The 25724-nt window shown below is 40.6% G+C and overlaps 1 protein-coding gene across 1 annotated transcript in view; it reads right to left on the minus strand.

Moving 5' to 3' along the window:
* Nucleotides 1-25724, minus strand: part of mfn1a (mitofusin 1a) — a 29847-nt gene that overhangs the window by 1518 nt on the left and 2605 nt on the right. Inside the window, exons 3-17 of the mRNA XM_026206387.1 lie at nt 19408-19543; nt 18946-19108; nt 18299-18423; nt 17871-17979; nt 16932-17039; nt 11986-12139; nt 11618-11685; nt 10912-11033; nt 10590-10716; nt 9740-9844; nt 2770-2872; nt 2435-2655; nt 2222-2344; nt 1926-2122; nt 478-612 (exon numbers count right to left, since the gene is read on the minus strand). Coding sequence (XP_026062172.1) covers nt 478-612; nt 1926-2122; nt 2222-2344; nt 2435-2655; nt 2770-2872; nt 9740-9844; nt 10590-10716; nt 10912-11033; nt 11618-11685; nt 11986-12139; nt 16932-17039; nt 17871-17979; nt 18299-18423; nt 18946-19108; nt 19408-19543 — 1996 coding nt within the window. The remainder of the gene's footprint in view (nt 1-477; nt 613-1925; nt 2123-2221; nt 2345-2434; nt 2656-2769; nt 2873-9739; nt 9845-10589; nt 10717-10911; nt 11034-11617; nt 11686-11985; nt 12140-16931; nt 17040-17870; nt 17980-18298; nt 18424-18945; nt 19109-19407; nt 19544-25724) is intronic.

The raw sequence follows: 25724 nt of genomic DNA on the forward strand, positions 1-25724 counted from the left end.
ATATTATTTTATATTTGTATACAATATTTTTTTTTGGAATATTTATTTTTGGATTTATATAAATTCACTTGCTGTTAATCTTCATCTTCCGAGAAAGTAATTCTGCTGGTTTTGTTCAACTCGCATCACGAGGCAGACCTTGGAAGAATCAGTCTACAAATGTCTTACTAACAGATGGGATAAAAATTATATATAATTATATATATATATATATATATATATATATATATATATATATATATATAACTATTTAAAACTAAATCAGCTTTAAGTCAGGAAATATAGCATAAAATACAAATGCAATTTTGTAATGTAGAAAAATATCAAATAAACATTAAAATGCTGTTATATAATGCTGCCCCACCTTTGTTGAGCTTAATCCTACAGTATTACCAATTGACAAGGATTTGCTTTCAATTAAAGATAATTATCTCTATGAGCTGTCATTCGCTCTCACGCACATCATGACTGTTCTACCTGAGGGTTTTGGAGTGTTTCTGGACACTCTCCAGGCGCTGAATCCTGGCGCTGAGTCTGCGGATCTCTGTTTCAAGCTCCATCTCGCTCTTGTCAACCTGTTGGCACATGCGGGCAAAGACGGCCACCATCTCCCTGTAAGAACGCAGAGAAGCATATCCTTCACACATTGCCTACACACACTCATCTCACAGACCATATAAACAAATATTTCAAACATCTCAATATGTTTGTATGCAGGTCAGTGAAGTGCAGCGTTGTCTTTTCAGCTGTCAGCTTGTGGATGAAATATTCACTCAACATTGCCATGATTAAGTGCTGGGAAAAGGCAGGTGATGTGTCACATAATTTACCTTTTACTAAGCCCATGTCCTTCAGTGTGCAAAGTTGATGGACAGATTTAAATAGCTGGTTAAAAGGGTCACTGCTGGATCACTGCTTCAAAAGTAGATTCGGAACACTCATGGTTCTGCTTTAATTCCATATATGGTGTTTGTATCATAATGATGTGGTCAAATTTACTATTGTTTCACTGGTGAAATCTAGTCATTTCATTTGAATTGATTTTGTGTGAGGATAAAAATTTCCTCATGCAGATTCTGCATAGGGTTCATGGGGAATTTGAAAATTGCTTGGTTTGAAATTGATTTGGATTTGAGCTGTGCTTCATACATACATTTCACTATTGACTATAGACAACCTTTTTTTTGTTACCTCACAAAAATGCATAAAATGCTGTTGATGTAACTGGACATATTTACCACTGTTGTAAGAATTTGATTTAAATGATTCCTAATCATTTAATTAAGAATCAATGAGATCACAGATTTTTTTTTGTGAGGGTGAAAAATGTTCCCAACACAGATTTCACAACAGGTTCAAGATTTCCTGAATTGACCAACAGAAGGTTGCATTGTTTGAAAGTGACATGTGTGAGCTGTGCTTCAAACATAGCTTTACTATTGACTATAAACTATTTTGTCTATGAATGTGTCTGCACATTTAGAATCATATTTTGCAAAATAATAAACGGAAAAGCCCAGAATATTCCACATTCTCTAGGACTGAAAACCATAGCTTGTATGCTTTCAAAGAAACTCACAATATGAAGGACAAAAATGAGGAAAAGGCAGATATTTGAAATTTGCAAGCTACAGCAAAGAGCACTTCTATTTTTACACATTTATCCGTATTCTTTGTGCATATGCTTGCAAACATTCAGGTGTTGTTATTTATAAAACTAATATATAAAGGAGTGGAGTCAAATGTAAAAAAAAAAATTAAGTTTCAAAACTTCAGTCCCTATTCAGAGTAATTGCAGAGGAAAGAGTAGCCAGAACATTACGTTAAACATCTCCTTTGGTATGGCACAAGACTCGCTATATGATAACAGAATTTTCACTATCTATGTGTTGAATGTATCCATTTTTGTTAGGTCTGTCACTCACTGTTGCACCTGCTGTCCACAGTCACTGCTGATAATGTGTGAAATGGCCTGCAGTCTTTGAGTGGCAAAGTCCACAAACTGTTGCTTAAGTGCCCTCTCTTTAGCACTGTTGGTCCAGGTCAGTCTTTCATACAGGTATAGTAAACTGTAGAGACTCACAGAAAGTACAATAAGCCTCCATCCCACAGAACGCCACACCTGTCCAAAAATGGGACCACACAAGTATATTTTACATGATTGTATTTAAAATGAATGTTACATAACATGTTACAGCCTTTTTAATCTGATATATCTTACCACTCCAGCAATGACCAACTTGCCAACTGATGCTCTGGAAGTGAGAGAGACCAACCCTGTTGCCATGGACATAGCCAACTCCTCCTGGGCCTGGGTTCCCAAGGGAGCAGAGGAAGAGGTGACCTGTGGACAAAGTATATTACTCCAATTAAAGCCAGTGGATACCCCCCCCCCCCCCAACAAAACAAACAAAAAAATCACTTTGACATTTACTTGCAAATTATGTTCCAGTAGGCTCAAAGCTTGTTTTGCTTTACCAGGCCCTAGGAAACGGTTCACCAAGAATGTAAGTCCCAGTGAGAAATTAAAGTTGATGTCCTCCACAAAATCTTCACAGAGGCTGGCAAAGTTCAGGTCATAGGTAATACTGAACTTCCTGTTGGGGAGGTGTAGTTGACATCGGGCAGCAGGGGGCAGCAGAGGACGTAGAGTGTCTAGGCATGATAATGACAGGACAGGACTGTCAATGCTGACAGCAGTCTAAAATATACTTTGCCAGGGTAAGCTTGTTTACTGGAGACTTTGTGTCTGAGTGGATGAGTGTGTACCCATGATGTCTCTCTGAGATGACAGCACATAGCCATATATACTGCTGGAACAGTGCAAGTCCAAATTCTTCACCATTCTCTCTTCCACATAGGCCATGAGCTTCTGGAAAATTATGCAATTAATTAATGCAGTTAATTCTCATATTGTATTTTCAGAAAGTTTTGGAATATTTGTCCTCTCTCCAAATTTGTCACTACCTAAATACAGTAATAATTTAATTAATAAGGGTTATTTTGACCTATTCAGATTTTGCTTACATTTAGATTGTATATATATATATATATTTTGCTATTTTATAAAAAAAAAAAAATTCAGAGGTAAATCAATAATAGTTACATTTTTAGCAATATTTCAAGTGTCACTCATGAGATTTGTTGTATTTTGAATCCGATTTTTCTTTGTAAAAGGTGAAGATGATCAAAATGATTTCAAACTTAAGGATTCATTAGTCTGAATACACTGAACCAAAAACTATCCTAACATTTTAGTTGATAATTCGGTATACTTTATTTTTGACAAAACATCCCATGTTGCAGTAGTGACAGCACATTTTTGGAAGTGACAGTAATGCTTTGGTAGCACCCACATAAAATTACAGAATTTTATCTCACATATTAAAAACACCTAGAACATAAATACCAAAAAAAACATTTTTTTTTGGGGGGGGGGGCAGGGGGTTAAAATTGTGTTTATTTTCCCCAAATATGAGTATTATGTACTCCCTTTTGTCACTACCAAAACAATGACATGTTTCCGTTATTACTGTTTCGTTACTGACTATTTCTATGGGATAACACCAAAAGAAAAAATAACAATTTCACTACTGAAACTCCACCAAAATTTTTTTTTTTTAAACTGTTTTAGTAGTGAAAATTTTCAGCACATGGTTAGCTAGCACAGTTCTCAACAGTGGTATACATTTAAAAACTAAATGTAGTGACGCACTTTAAAAAGTGTAGTGACGTTCCTAAAGTTACACACAGATTTTTCAGACTTTTACACATTTACCTCAGAAAGACCTATATACTCACATCTTATAGCTATGAAAGAGGGGAAGACAGAAACATTAACTGGCCATAAATTTATGGGTTTAGTAAAAATCAGTCTTGATCATGGACTACTGACCATGGACTACCATGTCACTACTGTTTTGGTAGTGACATGGTAATGCAGGACATTTTTCATAATATACAAAGACAAAAAATAAAATAAATATATATTATTTTGAACTTCACTTTTTAAAAGAATCAAAAAAATACTTTGGAAACAATGGGGAAAAAAATAATTTCAATATTTTCATAAGTTGAAATTTAGGGGTTTGGCTTCAGGACAGCCACCTCACAACTAAAAGGAATATATAAATTAACATTTTATATATATTAAACTTACTAATATTTCAATGCAATGTGGATTTCAACATATAATTATCACCTTTATTTATATAGTGCTTTAAACAAAATACATTGCGCCAAAGCACTGAACAACTTTCATTTGGAAAACAGTGTCTCAATAATGCAAAATGATAGTTAAAGGCAGTTCATCATTGAATTCAGTTATGTCATCTCTGTTCAGTTGAAATAGTGTCTGTTTTAATTTGCAATCAAGTCAATGATATCGCTGTAGATGAAGTGACCCCAACTAAGCAAGCCAGAGGCGACAGCGGCAAGGAACCGAAACTCCATCGGTGACAGAATGGAGAAAAAAAAACCTTGGGAGAAACCAGGCTCAGTTGGGGGGCCAGTTCTCCTCTGACCAGACGGAACCAGTAGTTCAATTCCAGGCTGCAGCAAAGTCAGATTGTGCAGAAGAATCATCTGTTTCCTGTGGTCTTGTCCTGGTGCTCCTCTGAGACAAGGTCTTTACAGGGGATCTGTATCTGGGGCTCTAGTTGTCCTGGTCTCCGCTGTCTTTCAGGGCAGTAGAGGTCCTTTCTAGGTGCTGATCCACCATCTGGTCTGGATACGTACTGGATCCGGGTGACTGCAGTGACCCTCTGATCTGGACACAGACTGGATCTGGTGGCCACGGTGACCTCGGAACAAGAGAGAAACAGACAACTATTAGCGTAGATGCCATTCTTCTAATGATGTAGAAAGTACGGTGTTATGTGAAGTGTTCCGGTTCCAGTTTACCTAATTAATGCAGCCTAAAAATCCTTTAACGGATTTGGATATTAAAAGCATATTAGTATGTTATGTGTATGCCAGGTTAAAGAGATGGGTCTTTAATCTAGATTTAAACTGCAAGAGTGTGTCTGCCTCCCGAACAATGTTAGGTAGGTTATTCCAGAGTTTAGGCGCCAAATAGGAAAAGGATCTGCCGCCCGCAGTTGATTTTGATATTCTAGGTATTATCAAATTGCCTGAGTTTTGAGAACGTAGCGGACGTAGAGGAGTATAATGTAAAAGGAGCTCATTCAAATACTGAGGTGCTAAACCATTCAGGGCTTTATAAGTAATAAGCAGTATTTTAAAATCTATACAATGTTTGATAGGGAGCCAGTGCAGTGTGGACAGGACCGGGCTAATATGGTCATACTTCCTGGTTCTAGTAAGAACTCTTGCTGCTGCATTTTGGACTAGCTGTAGTTTGTTTACCAAGCGTGCAGAACAACCACCCAATAAAGCATTACAATAGTCTAACCTTGAAGTCATAAATGCATGGATTAACATTTCTGCATTTGACATTGAGAGCATAGGCCGTAATTTAGATATATTTTTGAGATGGAAAAATGCAGTTTTACAAATGCTAGAAACGTGGCTTTCTAAGGAAAGATTGCGATCAAGTAGCACACCTAGGTTCCTAACTGATGACGAAGAATTGACAGAGCAACCATCAAGTCTTAGACAGTGTTCTAGGTTATTACAAGTAGAGTTTTTAGGCCCTATGATTAACACCTCTGTTTTTTCTGAATTTAGCAGTAAGAAATTACTCGTCATCCAATTTTTTATATCGACTATGCATTCCATTAGTTTTTCAAATTGGTGTGTTTCACCGGGCTGCGAGGAAATATAGAGCTGCGTATCATCAGCATAACAGTGAAAGCTAACACCATGTTTCCTGATGATATCTCCCAAGGGTAACATATAAAGCGTGAAGAGTAGCGGCCCTAGAACTGAGCCTTGAGGTACTCCATACTGCACTTGTGATCGATATGATACATCTTCATTCACTGCTACGAACTGATGGCGGTCATATAAGTACGATTTAAACCATGCTAATGCACTTCCACTGATGCCAACAAAGTGTTCAAGTCTATGCAAAAGAATGTTGTGGTCAATTGTGTCAAAAGCAGCACTAAGATCCAATAAAACTAATAGAGAGATACACCCACGATCAGATGATAAGAGCAGATCATTTGTAACTCTAAGGAGAGCAGTTTCAGTACTATGATACGGTCTAAATCCTGACTGGAAATCCTCACATATACCATTTTTCTCTAAGAAGGAATATAATTGTGAGGATACCACCTTTTCTAGTATCTTGGACAGAAAAGGGAGATTCGAGATTGGTCTATAATTAACGTTCTCTGGGGTCAAGTTGTGGCTTTTTTATGAGAGGCTTAATAACAGCCAGTTTGAAGGTTTTGGGGACATATCCTAATGACAATGAGGAATTAATAATAGTCAGAAGAGGACCTATGACTTCTGGAAGCACCTCTTTTAAGAGCTTAGATGGTATAGGGTCTAACATACATGTTGTAAGTTTAGATGATTTAACAAGTTTATACAATTCTTCCTCTCCTATAGTAGAGAATGAGTGGAACTGTTCCTCAGGGGGTCTATAGTGCACTGTCTGATGCGAAACTGTAGCTGACGGCTGAATGGTTGCAATTTTATCTCTAATAGTATCGATTTTATTTATTTTTATATTTATTTTTCGTTAATTTAGCCACTGTATTGAATAAATACCTGGGGTTATGCTTGTTTTCTTCTAAAAGAGAAGAAAAGTAATCAGATCTAGCAGTTTTTAATGCTTTTCTGTAGGATATGCTACTTTCCCGCCAAGCAATACGAAATACCTCTAGTTTTGTTTTCCTCCAGCTGCGCTCCATTTTTCGGGCTGCTCTCTTTAGGGTGCGAGTATGCTCATTATACCATGGTGTCAAACTGTTTTCCTTAACCTTTCTTAAGCGTAATGGAGCAACTGTATTTAAAGTGCTAGAAAAGAGAGAGTCCATAGTTTCTGTTACATCATCAAGTTGTTCTGATATATATAATAGAAGGATCTTAATAAAAATCTAAGATTTCATTACTTAAATGCTTTTTAAATGTGTTTTTTGGTTTTGGGACTGCAGTTTGCACCTATTCTGTAGAATGGCCCATATATACAAGTGTTGGTCATATAATTAGAAAATCATCAAAAAGTAGATTTTTTTCACTAATTCCATTCAAAAAGTGAAACTTGTATATTATATGTATTCGTTACACACAGACTGATATATTTCAAATGTTTATTTCTTTTAATTTTGATTATTATAACTGACAACTAAGGAAAATCCCAAATTCTGTATCTTGGAAAATTTTAATATTACTTAAGACCAATAAAAATAAAGGATTTTTAGAAATCTTGGCCAACTGAAAAGCATGAACATTAAAAGTATGAGCATGTACCTACAGCACTCAATACTTAGTTGGGGCTCCTTTTGCCTGAATACTGCAGCAATACGGCGTGGCATGGAGTCCATCAGTCTGTGGCACTGCTCAGGTGTTATGATAGCCCAGGTTGCTCTGATAGTGGCCTTCAGCTATTCTGCATTCTTGGGTCTGGCATATTGCATCCTCCTCTTCACAATACCCCATAGATTTTCTATGGGGTTAAGGTCAGGCGAGTTTGCTTGCCAATTAAAAACAGGGATACCATGGTCCTTAAACCAGGTACTGGTAGCTTTAGCACTGTGTGCAGGTGCCAAGTTCTGTTGGAAAATGAAATCTGCATCTCCATAAAGTTGGTCAGCAGCGGGAAGCATGAAGTGCTCTAAACGTTCCTGGTATATGGTTGTGTTGACCTTGGACCTCAGAAAACACAGTGGACCAACACCAGCAGATGACATGGCACCCCAAACCATCACTTACTGTGGAAACTTTACACTGGACCTCAAGCAATATGGATTGTGTGCCTCTCCTCTCTTCCTCCAGATTTGGGGACCCTGAATGCCAAAGGAAATGCTAAATTTACTTTCATCAGAGAACATAACTTTGGACCACTCAGCAGCAGTCCAGTCCTTTTTGTCTTTAGACGCTTCTGATGCTGTCTGTTGTTCAAGAGTGGCTTGAAAAAAAAGAATGCGACAGCTGAAACCCATGTCTTGCATACTTCTGTGCGTAGTGGTTCTTGAAGCACTGACTCCAGCTGCAGTCCACTCTTTGTGAATCTCCCCCACATTTATGATTGGGTTTTGTTTCACAATCCTCTCCAGGGTGCGGTTATCCCTATTGCTTGTACACTTTTTTCTACCACATATTTTCCTTCCCTTCGCACCTCTATTAATGTGCTTGGACACAGAGCTCTGTGAACAGCCAGCCTCTTTTGCAATGACCTTTTGTGTCTTGCCCTCCATGTGCAAGGTGTCAATGGTCGTCTTTTTGGACAACTGTCAAGTCAGCAGTCTTCCCCATGATTGTGTAGCCTACAGAACTAGACTAAGAGACCATTTAAAGGCCTTTTGCAGGTGTTTTGAGTTAATTAGCTGATTAGAGTGTGGCACCAGGTGTCCTCAATATTGAACCTTTTCATAATATTTTAATTTTCTGAGATACTGAATTTGGAATTTTCCTTAGCTGTCAGTTATAATCATCAAAATTAAAAGAAAGAAACATTTGAAATATATCAGTCTGTGTGTAATTAATGAATATAATATACAAGTTTCTCTTTTTGAATGGAATTAGTTAAATATATTATAATCATATGACCAGCACCTGTATATATATATACATATATAGGTGACCTTTTTAATATGAATGATGCTGAGACACTGGTTCATGCCTTCATTACTTCTCAACTTGACTACTGTAATTGTCTTTTCTATGGTCTACCAAACACAACAATTAATAAGCTCCAATATATCTAGAACTCTGCAGCTAGGGTTCTCATTTTTTCAAAGAAATATTCTCACATTACTCCCATCCTAAAACAGACTTCATTCGCTACCTGTCTGTTACCATATTCAATACAAGATACTCCTCACCACCTACAAAGCACATCATGGTCTTGCCCCTCTGTATATTTCTGATCTCATTCATACTTACTCTCCAGTTCACACACTACAATCTTCTGATACTGGTCTACTGTTAATTCCACGCCACAAGTTAGCATCGTTTGGTGCACGAGCATTTTGTAAAAGTGAAAGTGCGTGACATTCAGCCAAGTATGGTGACCCATACTCAGAATTCAAGCTCTGTATTTAACTCATTCAAAGTGCACACACACAGCAGTGAACACACACCCGAAGCAGTGGGCAGCCATTTATGCTGCAGCACCCAGGGAGCAGTTGGGGGGTTCAGTCCCAGATTCAAACCCACAACCCTAGGGTTAGGAGTCAAACTCTCTAACCACTAGACCACGACTTGTGTCTCTGTTGCCACACTCTGGAATTCTTGTCCCAAACACATTTGTGATCTTTCTTCCTTATAAGATTTCAAAACCCACCTTAAAACATATATTTGTATATACTGTATGATCTGATTCATGCCATGGATTTCATGTTTATCTGTAATTAGTTTTTCTGTCTGCTGTTGTTTATCTGTTTTGATATTGTAAAGCAACCATTTAGTTTGCAGAAAGGCGCTATATACAATAAACATTATTATTATTATTATTATTATTTAACTCTCTAGACAGGAGTCAGTGAGCATAACTCACTCACTCAAAAGCTCTTGTGTTTGGGTTTCTTTGATGTATGTTTCATGCATCAAAATCTCATGTTTTTTTCTAATCTGGCTTTAACATAAATTACCTAAAAAAACTCACAATTTTGTACAGGGCTAAGGCATTCGGGGCAGGGCTAAAATCAGAGCAGAATTCATCCACAAGAAGAGGCAGGCCACGAATCTCTTCTGCCATGGCATTGGAGACCTAGAAAAGCAGCAGTGAGAATTCAATTGGCCTATTCAACACCATGTAGAAAACACAAGGTTAGATACAGATGCTACTCAACCAAAATAAATATTTTACTGGTGTAGGTACTACTGCCTTGTATGCGGCAAAAATGAATTTGCAGGTTTTGATGGCTTTAACAAAGGACTACACTTCTTTAAATTATCAGGCAAATGTGTCAAATAGCTTTTTCGTGAGTAGTAGTCAGCTTTGCCTTGCCAATAGGATAGATTTGATGGTTAAAAAAAATTTTTATTCAAAAAGGCAAATTAGGTGGTTTATTTTGCATTCGAGCATCAAAAGTGGTTGCAAATACATATATCATAAAACTCGTCTTTTTAGGCAAATACCAGAAATGAGTGTCATAAAATAAAATATTTGTATTGCATGTGATCAAACTTTAATAAAAACTTACTTTCATTGTATGTATATCTGCATTTTATTGTTTATGATGAGGAAATTTGCAAGAGTGCAGAATTCAGTCATTGTGCACACGCACTGAACAAAAATGTGGAATTTCAATAATGACTGACCTGAACGGTTCTAAATTTCATGCCATTATTAAGACTTTTCATTTTATTTTCACTTTATTTACCACAGCCAAATAGAAGCATTTTTTTGAGCACCATTGCTAATTTCCGATCAGTGCCCAGAAAAAGGCTAAGCCTTGCCCAGCCTTCCATGCGCTATGCCTATGCTGGTACTGGTGGAACTTGCAGGTTACCTTGTCAGCCATTTCCTCAGTGATGGCCTTTATCTTGTCTTTGATGTCCTCGGTTAGGAAGTCGAGCTGATTTTGCACAAACTCCAGCCGATCCATTAGAGCCTCGCGCTCTTCTAGTGAAAACACTCTATGGATTTACAGAGATTCAAAAAGCTGATCATTCCCTTTGTAACTACAACAACAACAACAAAATACCATGCTAAAGAACAAAACAGTTTTGCACTGAGTGAGAGAACCTTGGTTCAATAGTGGTACCAATTATTGTCTTTGGGAGCTTGGAAAGGGACCCTCTGTTATAAAGCAGACAGGTTTTGGAACTTACTTCTTTTCTGCTGAAGAAATATTGATGGCATCCATGATGGCCTTGACTGACTCAGTGATCTGCCAGGCTCTAATTGTGTGCTGCTCAAACTTGGTCTTCACGGCAGACTGTGATATAAATTCCTGTGGAATCCATGAAGTGTGTTCTTGCCATCAGTATGCCACAATTATCAGAAATCATGTCATGATTAAAACTAATCAAAACATGATTCCAGCTGTAAGATTTTATATACCTATTATCATGGCTGAGATGTTTTGATGCTTTCCACTCTTATCATTAGCTGCTACCATGGCTGAATCACAACAGCCCCCTCTATTAATGCCATCATAGATTACTGTGAATTTTCATCCCTGGATCCCAAGAATGTGAGGTATGCTCACCTACTCAAATCTGCTAACTTGGCTCAGGGATTGCCACTACAGGAATAGCTGCCTGGAATCTATGAAGAACACCAAATATCTCACACATCTGGGAGCCAGCAGTACATGGCCTGAATCGATGCAAACCAGCTTGCTTAAGGAGACCATCATCACGTCACACCATTTCTGGGTAAAGCCATCATAAATTCTCATCTAGTCTAAACAGCATACAGACAAGACTAAGACTCATTTTCCACAAAGCTCCTCTTAATCTTCATTGTTTTCAGCCTCATTGTCAGACAACGATTATCCTGGAGCCAGTCACCACAGTTTGAGCACATTCTCACCTCAAATGTTCTTTCGAAACTCTGGAACTCCATCAGTCGCTCTTGGAATCCTTCAGCAAAAGCACCGCCTTTAAATCAAAAGCATATGCCCCATTTGGTCCCCATAATACCACCAATATATAAAATAAGAAATGAAGCATGTGTGATGGAGCATCATTTTGACATTTCTTTCATACTTAAAGTTGCACCTCTGATACCATTCTCAATATAATTGGGCCACTGCAAGATTTATTAGCATCTGCCTCAAAGTGTTTTATGGTTGTTACACTCATTTTTAACTGGGCTAGGCCAAGTTTTCCTGGTTTCCCTCCAGAACAGTGTCAAAAGCAGAAGGCTCTGCACTGTGTGACCAAAGTAGTGGAGCCTACCAGTCTCTGGCATTCCATGGGCACGGTGGATCCTGGCACTCAACACCTCCTTGGCAGAGACAAAGAAGATGCGTTCAGGTGCCTTGTTTAGGTCGACTACCTTTAGCTCCTCCACTAAGAAACTGACACAGCGATCCATGTGCTGTTTCCGCACCTAAAAATGCAGTGAAGCAGTAAAAAAGTAACAAGACAACAGAATTAAACTTAAACGTTTTCCATATATTTTAATATCTATTTATATGTGAATGTATATGAACTGTTAAACATTTTTGGCAAATTTTTAAGTGTCAGTAAAAAAAAAAAAAAATTGAACCTATAAATCGTCTCTAGGTTACGTATGTAACCCTAGTTCCTCGAGGGAACGAGACGCTGCGTCGAAACGCTTTGGGGAACGCGTTTAGCGTGAGCGACTCTGAATATGATATCTAATCTGTCTTATAGAAGAGTGTGACGTCACGGGCGAGGTGACGTAAGCGACCAGGAAGCTATAAAGGCACGAGCCGCACAGCTGGCTTCAGCTTCGAGTACCAGCAAGCGCCGGCAGGGGTGCCGGGGGTATGGCCTCGAGACGCAGCGTCTCGTTGCCTCGAGGAACTAGGGTTACATACGTAACCTAGAGACGTTCCTCTTCAGGAACTCGAGCTGCGTCGAAACGCTTTGGGGAACGAGTACCAACGCTGCCAGACTACCAAACCCCTGCCTAGTGTGTATCCGAAGAGCACAGCTTAGGACGAGGGGAATGAAGTGCCTGGAGTGACTGGCATGTCTAAGCCATAGAATCTTTCAAAAGTAGAAGGCGTGGAAACCCCATAGCATTGCAGATGTCCAGCATGGACGCACCTGCTAGAAAAGGCCTTGGAGGCCGCCATACCCCATGTAGAGTGAACCTTGGCTCCCGACAGCGGGGGACGACCAGAGGGCTCAGAGTGGCGTTGATAGTCTCAACTATCCAACGACTAGTAGTCTGCTTAGAAGCAGGGAAACCCCTCTTGGGGGGACCGCAGCATGCAAGCAATTGGTCCATTTTTCTCCACAGGGCAGCTCTGTGGGCGTATGCATCCAGCGCTCGAGCTGGACACACACAATTTAGCTTCTCTTGGTTGGGCTCCTGAAAGGGAGGAGGACAGAAGGCCTGCAGCACTACAGGTTGTGGTGTGATAGAGGGCACCTTAGGAACATATCCCGCTCGAGGGTATATGAACACTTTGGTCATGCCAGGTGCAAAATCAAAATAGGAAGGGGCCACTGAGAGGGCCTGTAAATCTCCTACTCTCCTCAGAGAGGTAATGGCCAACAGAAAGGCAGTTTTAAGAGTCAGATGTCTATCTGAGATATCTTGAATCGGTTGAATGGAGATTTGTAAAGAGCCTCTAACACCACACCCAAGTCCCACAGGGGAATACGGGACCGTACTGGAGGTTTCAGCCTCAGCGCACCGCGGAGGAAACGTGTAACTAGGGGGTGTCTTCCCAAAGACTGGCCATCAAGAAGGGCGTGGTAGGCCGCAATAGCCGCCACGTGGACCTTCAACGTGGAGTGGGTCAACCCTGCAGAGAGCCTAGCCTGTAGAAACTCCAGAACTGTACCAACCGGGCAGTTTGCTGGGTCTAACTGGCGGTCTCTGCACCATGAGGTGAGGAGTTTCGACCTCAGGGCATACAGTTTCCTTGTTGAGGGAGCTCTGGATTGGAGAAGGGTCTCAACAACCTCGGTTGAGAGACCGGCTGCTAACAGTTGCGCTCCCCCTCAGGGGCCACACCCACAGCTTCCACAACTCCGGGCGAGGGTGAATTATCGTACCCTGCGCCTGCGAGAGTAGGTCTGTCCTGATCGGTATCTCCCATGGAGAGCCGTCGAGGAGTGAGACTAGATCTGAGAACCATACTCGGCCCGGCCAGAACGGGGCTACTAACAACAGACGGACCCCGTCCCGGCGTACTCTCGCCAGAACTCCCGGGAGCAGAGCGATAGGGGGAAATGCGTACAGACGAAGCCTCGGCCAAGTCTGTACCATGGCGTCCAGTCCCAGAGGAGCTGGATGAACTAGAGAGAACAAAAGGGGGCATGGTTCTACTTGAGCCCTGCCAAATACTCTCCATATCTGCTTCACTACTTCTGGGTGAAGACTCCATTCCCCGGGCCTCAGTCCCTGCCTCGACAGTATGTCTGCTCCCGTATTTTGTTTCCCAGGAATATATACTGCTCTTAATGAGAGGAGTTTGCTTCTGGGACCACACCAGGATCTGGTGCGCCAGCTTGTACAAAGGGCGCGAACTCAGACCTCCCTGGTGGTTGGTATAAGAGACCACCGATGTGTTGTCGGTGCGCACCAACACATGGTGACCCCTTAGGTCTGGGAGGAAGTGCTTCAGTGCACAATAAACTGCTAGCATTTCTAGACAATTGATATGCCATGTTAGATGGCGATCGCTCCGCAGACCACGGGCAGGGTGGCCACTCATGACTGCACCCCAGCCGGTGAGGGATGCGTCCGTCGCTAGTGTTACACGAATGCGGATGCCCTGCATGTGCAGGGGGACCAGAGCCGCGTCTACACATCTTGTGGACATGCGGGGTGAGAGTGCAAGGCCGAAGGGAAGTAGTCGATATTGGTAGGCTTTGCCCCCGAAAGCGAACCTCAGAAACTTCCCATGTTGTGGAAGGATGGAAATGTGGAAGTATGCATCTTTGAGATATATTGTGACAGACCAGTCCTCGGACCTGATCTGATCTACAACATGCTTAATTGTGAGCATTTTGAACTTCAATCTCATAACTGAACGATTTAAGACCCTCAAGTCTATAATCGGACGCAACCCCCCATCCTTCTTTGGAACTGTGAAATACCAGCTGTAGAACCTGGACTCCCTGTCTTGAGAAGGGACCACCTCGATGGCCTCCTTCTCTAATAGGGTTTCACTTCCTGTTCCATAACCAGACCCTGCCCGGGGCTGACCATCGTCGGAATGACCCCGTTAAATATCGGTGGTACAGAGCCGAACTGAATACGGTAGCTTTTTCTACTGTGTGCAGGACCCATTTAGATACATTTGGCAGTAGTTTTCACGCTGCTAAATAATCTACTAAGGGAATCAGTCTCTCGAGACTGACCTCTGGTGCAATAGGCCCCCGCAGGGGCAGCGAGCGTCTCAGCTCCGCTACGCGCACGGGCGGAAAATACTGAGAATGATGCTCGCTGGGGACCGCTGCGCCCTGGAACACTGGCAGGGTTGGCAGACCGGCCCCCAGAGGGCGCTGAGGCGAGACGGGAACCGTGTAATGCGGTGTACGCCGCTCCACCCCAGTAGGGGCCGCCCTCTGCAGTCGTGACCGAAACATGTCAGGACTTCTTAACCGAGGGCCTCACAGCCTGAAGTACGGCCCTCAGATCCGCCTTCGGCTGGAAAAAACCCTGGTTCAGAGCGTTGCTTCAGCCTCCAGTCCCGACGCAGGGGGAGCGCGGGTGGCGACGCTCTGACTACAGACTGGGAGGGCTGCTCTCACCCAACAGCCCCTCCAGTATATATAATTTCTCAGAGTGAGATAAGTGTCATTATATTCCTCAGAATTTAATGCAAACAAACAATCAGACGAGTAAACACTGCATTGTTAATATAATTCATATCTAACCTGTCATAGTCAGATAGATACTGAATTTAATTCCTCAGAATTAATGCAGTTAACCAATCAGACGAGTAAAGACGGTCTGGATTTGGTAAGATTTACATCAAAACTGAAAATGATGTAGTACACGCGCTGCCTCGGCAACACGCAAGCCGCATAGTCACACAAACAATATAAATCTCTTCAGAGATAAGTAGCTGCAGCTGCGAGTTCACAGAGGGGGAAGGAACCGCTTCGCGTGCTTCCGAACCTCGATGAACTCTAAATCTAGGGAATACGGGTGGAGATAGGCAGAGCCGTCTTCGATCCGTCCTAGATATGCGAGAAGCACAGTCAGCCCCCTTATTTTTATTTATATTTCGAGAGCTGGCTGCGTGAGCTGCGCTCCTCATTAATGCTGCTCGTTATACAGTTAGGCATAATATGTTTGTGAAACTGATGCTTGTGTAACTGTTTGTCTGTGCAGCTGATGTTTATGCAGCTTATGTTTGTGCAACTGCGAGCTCATCGACGCCCTCCGTTTTAATCTCCTCGGAGAAAAAAAGGCGGTGCGTCACGGCCGTCACTCGGGGGGAAGGACCGAGCACTCGGGCTTCCGCACCCGGAGATCGGGCAGATCTGGCGGGTGAGGTAGGAGATAGGGACGCGCCCGTCTCCCTACCCTCCAGCAGATCTATCTGCGAACCCAGCGAGTGCAGGCGCCGCTCCGCCTCGGCGAAAGCAGGACCGACACCGCGAGGAACGCTGGCGAAGACTCCCCCTCGAGAGAGTCCTCCGGGATCGAAGCGTCCACACTGGCTTGTACCAGTGCATGCAGTCGGCTCCCTCAAGAGCCGAAACAGCGTGCCTCAATCCCAGGCAGACCGCGCACAGACCGTGTATTCTCACTCGTGATGAACACACAATCTGAAACGCGATCTGGATTCGCCTTTCAGATGCCTCGTCTTAGCTTTGCTCTTTGACTATTGCTTACTTTTCAAGGAGCTAATAGTGACAAACAACAATAAATAAGACTGACAAGACAGAATGACATGCATACACAGAGCGCTTGCTGAAAACGCAGAAGCTGATGCCAGCTGTGCGGCTCGTGCCTTTATAGCTTCCTGGTCGCTTACGTCACCTCGCCCGTGACGTCACACTCTTCTATAAGACAGATTAGATATCATATTCAGAGTCGCTCACGCTAAACGCGTTCCCCAAAGCGTTTCGACGCAGCTCGAGTTCCTGAAGAGGAACTGAAAATCATCAGTTTTGTGTGCAGCAGCTTCATTTGGTGATTCACTTGTGACTAATAAAGATTCGTCACATGCAATAAAACTTACATCTTCCAGATACTCTGGCTCTAAAACAGACGTGTCCCACCGATTATTTAGGATGAAAATGTTGGGCTTTGATATGCGTTCATTCACTTTGTGGAAAAAGTGTTTCTCCTTTCAAAGTAGTGAAATAAAGAACATTTAAGTAAAAGAAAGGAAAACAACAAATCATTTTAATTGTAATACAGTTGAAAGGCATCACAAAATTATTATTCACTGCTTATAATTGTATGATCATTTAGTGTTATTCAATTATTAGTAGGGCTGTCATTAGATAAAAAATCTAATTAATTATAGGGTGCTGCGATTAATTAATCTAATTAATCGCAAACTAAATTTGGCTGTGAAAGTACCCTCAAAAGATAATTTAAACCTATTATTGTGTAAAAATATTGTTTTTTAAAAATAATATTGCACAATATTAACTTCTTATTTACTGAACTGTTCACATTTGCACTTGTGTTCTTTGTGACGAAAACAGCACTGGTGCGGTTTGCTCTTGCTGCTAATCATGATGGCTAATTTTATGTTAAAAATATGAGACAAAAACTCATACAGGGGCTCTTTTTTCACCCAATATCTAGAATTTTAAGGGCATAACTGCATTCATGGAGTTATTGTCCTGCATCATCAACAATCCACTGTTTGAAATGTAAGATGACATACAGGGCTGGGGGTGGGGCCAGTGTGTTAACTGCATTAAAATATTTTAATCACATTATTTTTTCACAACTAATTAATTAATGCATTAAACTGACAGCCCTAATTATTAGTAATCTATTTTTCAACATAAATTATAAATTAGAATCTAAATGTAAAATAGTGGAAATGCAGATTCACAATATCCAATACTGATTGATACTAATAAATGAAGAAAATAAGTAAATAAAATATTTTGTGTATCCAGTACTAAGTAGTGGTTAGTTCCTCTTTATGTCTACTTACAGTGTTCATTATAGTAGACTCAGAGTTGGCCACAAGCACAAAGACATCAGCATCTAAACAAAACTTATCAATCCAGCTGTCCAGCTCTAATGTGACATCTGTACCTGGGCTGCAGAGTGAGAAGAGTATGGGTTATTAATATTTCATCACACTACACACATCTTGTTTCATTCTTTATTGCTAATTATATCAGGCAATTTGGAGTCTGATTTTCATTTCTGCAAACATAAATCAGAAATGAAACCTTTTTTCCTGTAAACCAAGTAGGCTTTTACCACCCATGATACCTAGAACAGCACTGGCAAAATTAATTAGTGCTTTCACTTGACTTGTCCATCTTCACTACACAGTTGTCAAAGTCTGTTGTTTATATGCTAAACCTGTCCTACAGAACCTTAACTCAGCTCTGACAACCTACGGTTCCATACCTGTCCATCAGGACCAGATCATCTCTCAGCAGGGCACACTTAGCTTTGGGCCAAAACACTCGGACCAGACAGCCTGAGTCTTGGTTCCTGTCCATATGTAGAGCGTGGGCAAGCTGACTGACTGTCTGTATGATAAAGACAAACTTTAATGTTCAAGATAGTAGAATGTCATAAGGAAAATCTTTTTTTGCATTGTATAAAAAGCTATTTCGGCACCGATAGCCTTGTGGGCAGTGCGCCGACATACAGTATGGTGCTGTTGCGCTACAGGCGTCCCAAGTTTGAGTCCTGGCTTGTGGACCTTTCCTGATCCCACCCCCACTCTCTCGCCCACATTGCTTCCTCTCGCTGCCTAACTGTTCTATCAAAGTAAAAGCAAAAAAGCCTAAAAAAATATTAAATAAAGCTATTATCTTGAGAAGTGAGATAAAACATGTACTACATAACTTGCCATGACATTTGTTTAGAAAGCATCAGTAAAATCCACTAAAAACAGAAACTATATAACTTTTAATTTGATAAGAATTATGACACAAATTATCATACACTTCCCCTAAAACTGTCCCTATGTAATATTTTATGTAGATTAAACATATCAAATTAATATAGTTAACAAACATAATAAGCTCTGGAAACTTGTGTCATACTTCAATGCTTTTACTCTCTTCAGAGTCCTCAGTGGTAAGGTAGGCATGTTCCCCATCTGTGCCCTCCACACTCAGGAAACAGTTAGTGGTGTGGCCGATTCCACTGGGCAGAACCCGTTCCCTTAGCATGGCATTAATTACTGTACTCTTTCCATTACTGGTCCTGAAAAACAACATAGAACACCCAGTAACAAACTGTCTATTTAGCTTCTCTGATTCAATATTATCTCAAACCAAATTAGTGAGATGAAAGAGAGAGAAAAAAAGAGAGATTAAGTTTAAGTTTTTAATGCCTCATTTATGGATTTGTATACAGTAGCTATGTGTACCCCCGACCCCCCCCCCCCCACATAACCGGCTGAATAGCTGAAGAGCTAAAGCAAACATTAATGGTCCAATTTATTCTGCTAACCATATGGTTTAGATACCACTAAACTTAGAGTATAATAGCTGTAGTTGTACCTGCCAAAGAAGGCCACCTTCATATGTCTGCGGGCAAGCACATCTTTGATGGCGGTTAGTTTCCTGGAGCAGACCTGGATCTGAAGACACTGTTTTTCCTCTGCTACATGCTCAAGATCCTCACTCTTCCACGTCTCTGGGTACCACACATTAAATAACATCATACAGTAAAGAGCAGGTCCAGACTTTTTCTTTCATATTTTATCTTGCAGCCTTATGCTAAAATGTTTTAAACATTATTAACATCAATCTACACCCTATAATGACAAAACAAAAAGTTTTGATATTTGGTATTTTCTTTGATATTTTTGATATCTTTGCACACCTGGATTCTTTTTTTTTCTTTTTTTTTTTTTTTGCCTTTCTTCTCTGCAGATTCTTTCAAAATTTGTCAGGTTGAATTGGGGACTCTTGGTGGAGAGACATTTTCAAGTTTCTCCGTAGATTTTCAATTGGGTTCAAGTCTAGACTTTGTCTAGGCCACTCCTGCACTCCTGTCTTAACAGTGTGCTTAGGTTTATTGTTCTGCTGAAAAGGGAACTCTTAGCCAAGTCTAAGGTCATGAGCACTCAAGATGAAATTTCATTAAAAGGATAGTTCACCCAAAAAATTAAAGTTTTGTCATAAGTTCTTTCATTCTCACTTTCAAGTCATTCCAAATTCCATTTCTTCTTTTCTTAAAATATGTTTGAAAAAATGTGTGTGTGTTTGTGTGTGTGTGTGTGTGTGTGCGGGGACGTGCATAGATATTTTGAGGGGCAGGGGCTCAATTGGAAAAAAAGGCACTTTACATTAAATAAATAAAAAAAGATATCTCAATATTTACTGGTATTATATCGATAACGATAATTAGATGATATTTTGCTGAGTGTGTTATTGTGCTGATAGGTAAGGACTACCATGGAAAGCTGACTCCGAAAGTTTTTTGATATTCTTTATATTTTGTGTGTTGATCAGTTCACAGCAGTGATAGAAATGAATCTTTTATATTAAGTTTAAATATATTTTTTCATAGATTGAATCAGTAAATTAGAGTAAAAATAAAGCAATTTTTGGGGCAGACCTGACCTGTTTATAAAGAGATGGTCTTCATTCATCCTGGGTTGGTGCCGCTCTTCTGTCTAGAATTATCGCACATAGTCTTAGATTTTGTACTTGACTAACTGGGGCCCAGGTCAGGAAGCAGAAAGACTGGTTAAACCGATCATCTGTTAACTGCCTCACATCACAGTTAAGTGATGTCTAGTCTTTCACCTAGATATCACACTATAGAGACTGTGTCTGTTCCCCAAACTATAAAATACAAAAAGCGTCCAATCCAATTTAAGAGTAACAATTTAATTGAGGTTCATCAAAAAAAAACAAAAAACAGATGCAATTCGGATAATCAAATGATAAAAGCGTGGCTTATTGAATATCAAGTCCCTTTCTATGAAAGCACTTTTTGTAAATGATATGATCACTGATCATAACCTAGATGTGCTCTGTTTGAAAGAAACCTGGCTAAAACCTGATGATTACATTATTTTAAATGAGTGTACCCCCCAAGATTACTGTTATAAACATGAGCCACGTCCAAAAGGTAAAGGGGGAGGTGTTGCTTCAATTTATAACAATGTTTTCATTATTTCTCAGAGGGTGGGCTTCACGTATAACTCATTTGAAGTAATGGTACTTCATATAACATTGTCCAGAGAAACAAGTGTAAATGATAAATATATATATTTTTGATGACTCCCCTCATCCCCTGAGGTAAAAACAACTATATTGAAGGGGTTTTATATACAGCAGTCAACAGATGACCTTATAAAAAATAATAAATCCTTTTATTAGTTTGTGAATTTGCTTGAGCTAGAAAGAGCTAACGTTACTGAACATAAATCAAATGTGCAAAAGGATTTTGAAAAAATACCCTTAGAAAGAGCTACTGAACATAAATAAAATGTGCAAAAGGATTTTGAAAAAATACCCTTAGAAAGAGCTACACATAAATAAAATATGCAAAAGAATTTTGAAAAAATTACTTCATTAGCTTGCGTCTGACCTGCAGCGATATCATTCTGGCTTGGTGGGGTGTCATCCAGCGAGTCATCTGATTCTGGCCGTGTTCTTTTAGTACTCAGAGTCTAAAGCCAGGAGAGCATATTAAGTGTTGTTCACTGTATTTGTATTTTTACCGAGCCGAGTGTGCGCGTTTTACACACCCTCTCCGACCACGTTGAGTTGTTGACACTGACAACGGCAAAAGCGCCGCATGCACTTTTCACTTGTAAAACTCAAGGGTGTATGGGTATTGTAGGCTCTGCTCTCGGTGGGACGTGCATTGTGAAGGGCGCTCTAAAAAGTGGCAGTGCAGGCAAAGAATTTAAAACCTCTATTAAAACAGATGTCCAAATGAGTGTACCGGTACACTAAAAGCATATTTGGAAGTGGCGGTATTGAGTACCGGTGCATACCAGCCCACTTAAAGCACTGCTTTTGAGACACCAATTGGAATTATATTTGTTGGTGAAATAAGGCAAAAACAGTCAATTTTGTGTCTAAAACTTAAGTGTCTTAATGTTAAATTCTTGTTTATTGAACTGCTGTATAAAATCAATATCACATTTTTAATCATGCAGCTTTTTTGTTGAAAAACAAAAAATGTCTTCGCATTATACGGATTAACTATATGAAATTATATAAATACCGTATTTTCTTGACTATAAGTCGCACTTTTTTTCATAGTTTGGCTGGTCTTGTGACTTATAGTCAGGTGCAACTTATTTATCAAAATTAATTTGACATGAACTAAGAGAAATGAACTAAGAGAAAACATTACCGTCTACAGCCACGAGAGGGCGGTTCTTGGTTCTAAATAAATGCAACTTATAGTCCAATGCGACTTATATATGCTTTTCTCCTCATCATGATGTATTTTTGACTGATGCGACTTATAGTCCGAAAAATACGGTATATACATTTCTGACTCCATATCTTGAATTTTGTGATCATTCTAAATACATTTTAATAAACTGATTCATGCACTTCATTCAGCCTAGACAAAAATGCTGCAAAACATTTTCAAACGGAAACGGTGGTGCTTTAAACACCCTGTTCTGATATTAGACAGACTTAAAGAAGTTCAAGGTCTCTAATTGTATCTTTGATTCAAATTAACGTGCAAACAATATACTTGCTCTTGTGAATTTATATTGATATAAATTAAATTGTACAAGCTGTCTCTTTAATACCACGTGGTTTATATGCATGTTGCTGCTGATTTGGCTGACATTTTTGACACACCCGCCAAACAAGAGAAAACGTATCCCCTTACACACCATTTCCAGGAAACATTGTCATTCAAACTGGAAACCGTAGCAATACGGTGCACACCACTTTGAGCTTGAACTTGTCCCTGTTCTAACCTACTAGACTTCCTGTTGCATTAGGGAAACGTCTCAGGTTATGAATGTTACCATGGTTCCCTGAGTAGGGAACGAGACACTGCGTCCTCTAGGGTTCAGTATGGGGAACACCTAGTTGTGACCTGTGTCTGAAACATACATTGAAAAAACATCAATGAGTTAGCCGGTGACAGCCCCCAACGTCACTACCGGTACGACTATGGATAAATAAGCGCCAAGAGAACAAGCCATTCACTTCTTCATCTGAAGCTTGTGTCCGAAGCATGGCAGTTTAGTTCCCTTTCAAGGGAACTTCGAACTGTGTCCTCTAGGGGTTGCTATGGGGAACAGTATACCCACACCACCATGCTGAGGGGAGTGCAGGCCAGAATCATGACGAACACTAAGTACCAACTCTACCATTTCCATGGGAGTTGTCCCGAGCCCAGCCCTGGCCCGAGACGCTCAGGCCCTAGCCAGACCCGTGTCCGACAGCTCATCAGAATTATCAGCCCGAGTCCGGCCTGAGCCCATGTTTTTATTTATTTATTTTATTACACAGCGGAAGCCTGCCCTATTTGCAGCAATTAAAAAAGGGGTCAGTTTTGTGTTATGTTTCTTTTCATTTCTTTATCAAGTTAGTTTAGAAAAATGTTTGAAGCATTTTTAAAAAAATGACGATTAACGTTAAACAGCCGAGCCGACAGCAAGTAGCCTAAAACATATTTAATCAATTAAGCCTCTCAAATGAATGCTAATACTTTACTTGGCTACAATAAAATCCATAGATATAAAACACTTCAAGCATATCACACATACAGTTAGTTTAATAAATGTTTATTTATTAAACCACAGTGAGTAAAATAAAATAAAAAATAAATAAATACTGAGGCAGGCTCGCAACAGCGCTCGCAAACGAAATGAGAAAAAAGCCTACAATCTAAACAAATTAAATTAATTAAAAACAAACTTGCAGGTTGTCTTACCTCAAAAATGCACCACATAACATGTCCATTCTTTTTTCCATTAGTTTCCAACAGTTAAATGAAAATAAAGTCCAGTCAAATGAAAAGTTTGAACAGTCTCTTACAGAGCACCGTGGAGAATAAGAATGGGCTCCAGAGTGGAAGGTTTTAACCCCGTCCTCCTCTATTCCCGCGGCACTGAAGACACGTTCGCTGCTGCTGCTGGCGGGACACTAAACACAGAGCGAGCCAGCCTTGACAGTCGCGGTAGCAGGGTCTCCTGCTGTTTCCACCATAGCAGCACATCTCGTCCATCACCTTCCATGTTGTGATTGAGGCGCATATATTGCTGTACATCATCGTCGTCATCCTCGTCCTGCTCCACAATGTTTTCAAACTCGGCCAGCGCTCTCTTCTTTGCAGCGTGGCCCGCAGCAACAGGTGCAGACGCAGAAATGCATGCTCGCCACTACATGAATCATCATTTTATAATTATTAGTTGGCCAACTAGGCTATTATTAATACATTAATTTAGAGGCATGTAATAGCTACTACTACAATAAGTGGATATGAGTGAAGTATAATCGTGGGTCGCGCTGATGGAAAAGCGAGGCGCGAGACTGTCATGTCAGTATGTCAGTTTAATTATAACGGGTTGAATTATCAGATTATGAAAGTTATGAGGTTATGAAATGTCTTTCTATATTTGTTTTTCTATCGTCGACGTCAACTCCTATTTTTTTATTTTTATTAATGTCTAAAAATATAAATAGAAGGATAACCCAAAAAGGCCCAATGCCCGGCCCGCATGTCAGCTATAACGTGAAAATTGGCCCGAAGCCCGGCCCGAGGGGCATAAATAAGTCGGGGCCGTCAGGCTCGGGCTGAAATGCAGGGCTTTACTCACAATGTATGATTTTAGAAAGAATGCAGAGCACTAGTGTGCAAACTTACCAAAGTGTGGATTTCAGAAAGTGCACAAAGACTTCACATGTACACTTACCATAACATGGATTTTAAATAATGGAGAGGGAGGGGGCTCTCATGGCACTCTTATAGAGTTGCTCATAGATGGAATGGTGCATGCCAAAACAATATGTTTGAGAGTCATCAGCTCGATCTGTGGAAATAATGCTGGAGCGCTCTGTGGAAAGAACAGTGAACTCAATCTCACATGAGAGGAGAACTCTGAATTTAGAAAGAGAGTAGCGCACTCATATGTGCCCCCTTCTTGGTAAAGGGGAGTTCTGCTTAACTACCACAAGAACCGCCCAAATAGCCCCTCATGTTGATCAATATGTAAATCAATACACACTGGCTGAGTGGAGCCCAAGGAACAAAGGTCTAACCATCTCAAGAAAGGATTCGAAGCTGAGCATGTAACCCTGTACAGGATTTCAGAAAGTGCGCAGAGTCTTTCTTGCATGCACACTTACCACTTACGTGGATTCCAGAAAGTTTCTCAGAGCTTAGCATGTGTACCTAAAAGTTCCTAAGCATCGCAGAGGTGCTGAACCGCATGGGAGAGGCAAGCTCAAATTTACAAACCTCTGGCGATGGAAGCATCACCTGAGGCAGCATATTCCGTAACTGCCACCTCCACTTCCCACTTGATGCATCAGCAAAGAACCAAATGGCCGGGAAGCCCCTCAGGGTGACCTGGCCAGACATCCATGAAATTCCTTGCAGTGCCGTGCAGGGCCTGATGATCAAGAAGGCTCCCGCATAAACTTGTGATCTGGCCACCTGATACCGTGGAGCCGGAATCAGGGCTATCATACGGGCTGGACATAACGCTGTTTTTAGTAAACACTGTAATTGGGCACTGCAAATAAACTCACAGAAGATTAGTACACACATAAACACCAGCAATTTAATACACATATACATGCATACATATATATAAGTAAATACAGAATGGACCATACTGACCCACCCGGGTTCTTGCGCTGGAGCCCCGCTCAAG

Source organism: Carassius auratus, chromosome 27 (assembly GCF_003368295.1).
Source record: "Carassius auratus strain Wakin chromosome 27, ASM336829v1, whole genome shotgun sequence".
NCBI classification, from domain to species: Eukaryota; Metazoa; Chordata; class Actinopteri; order Cypriniformes; family Cyprinidae; genus Carassius; species Carassius auratus.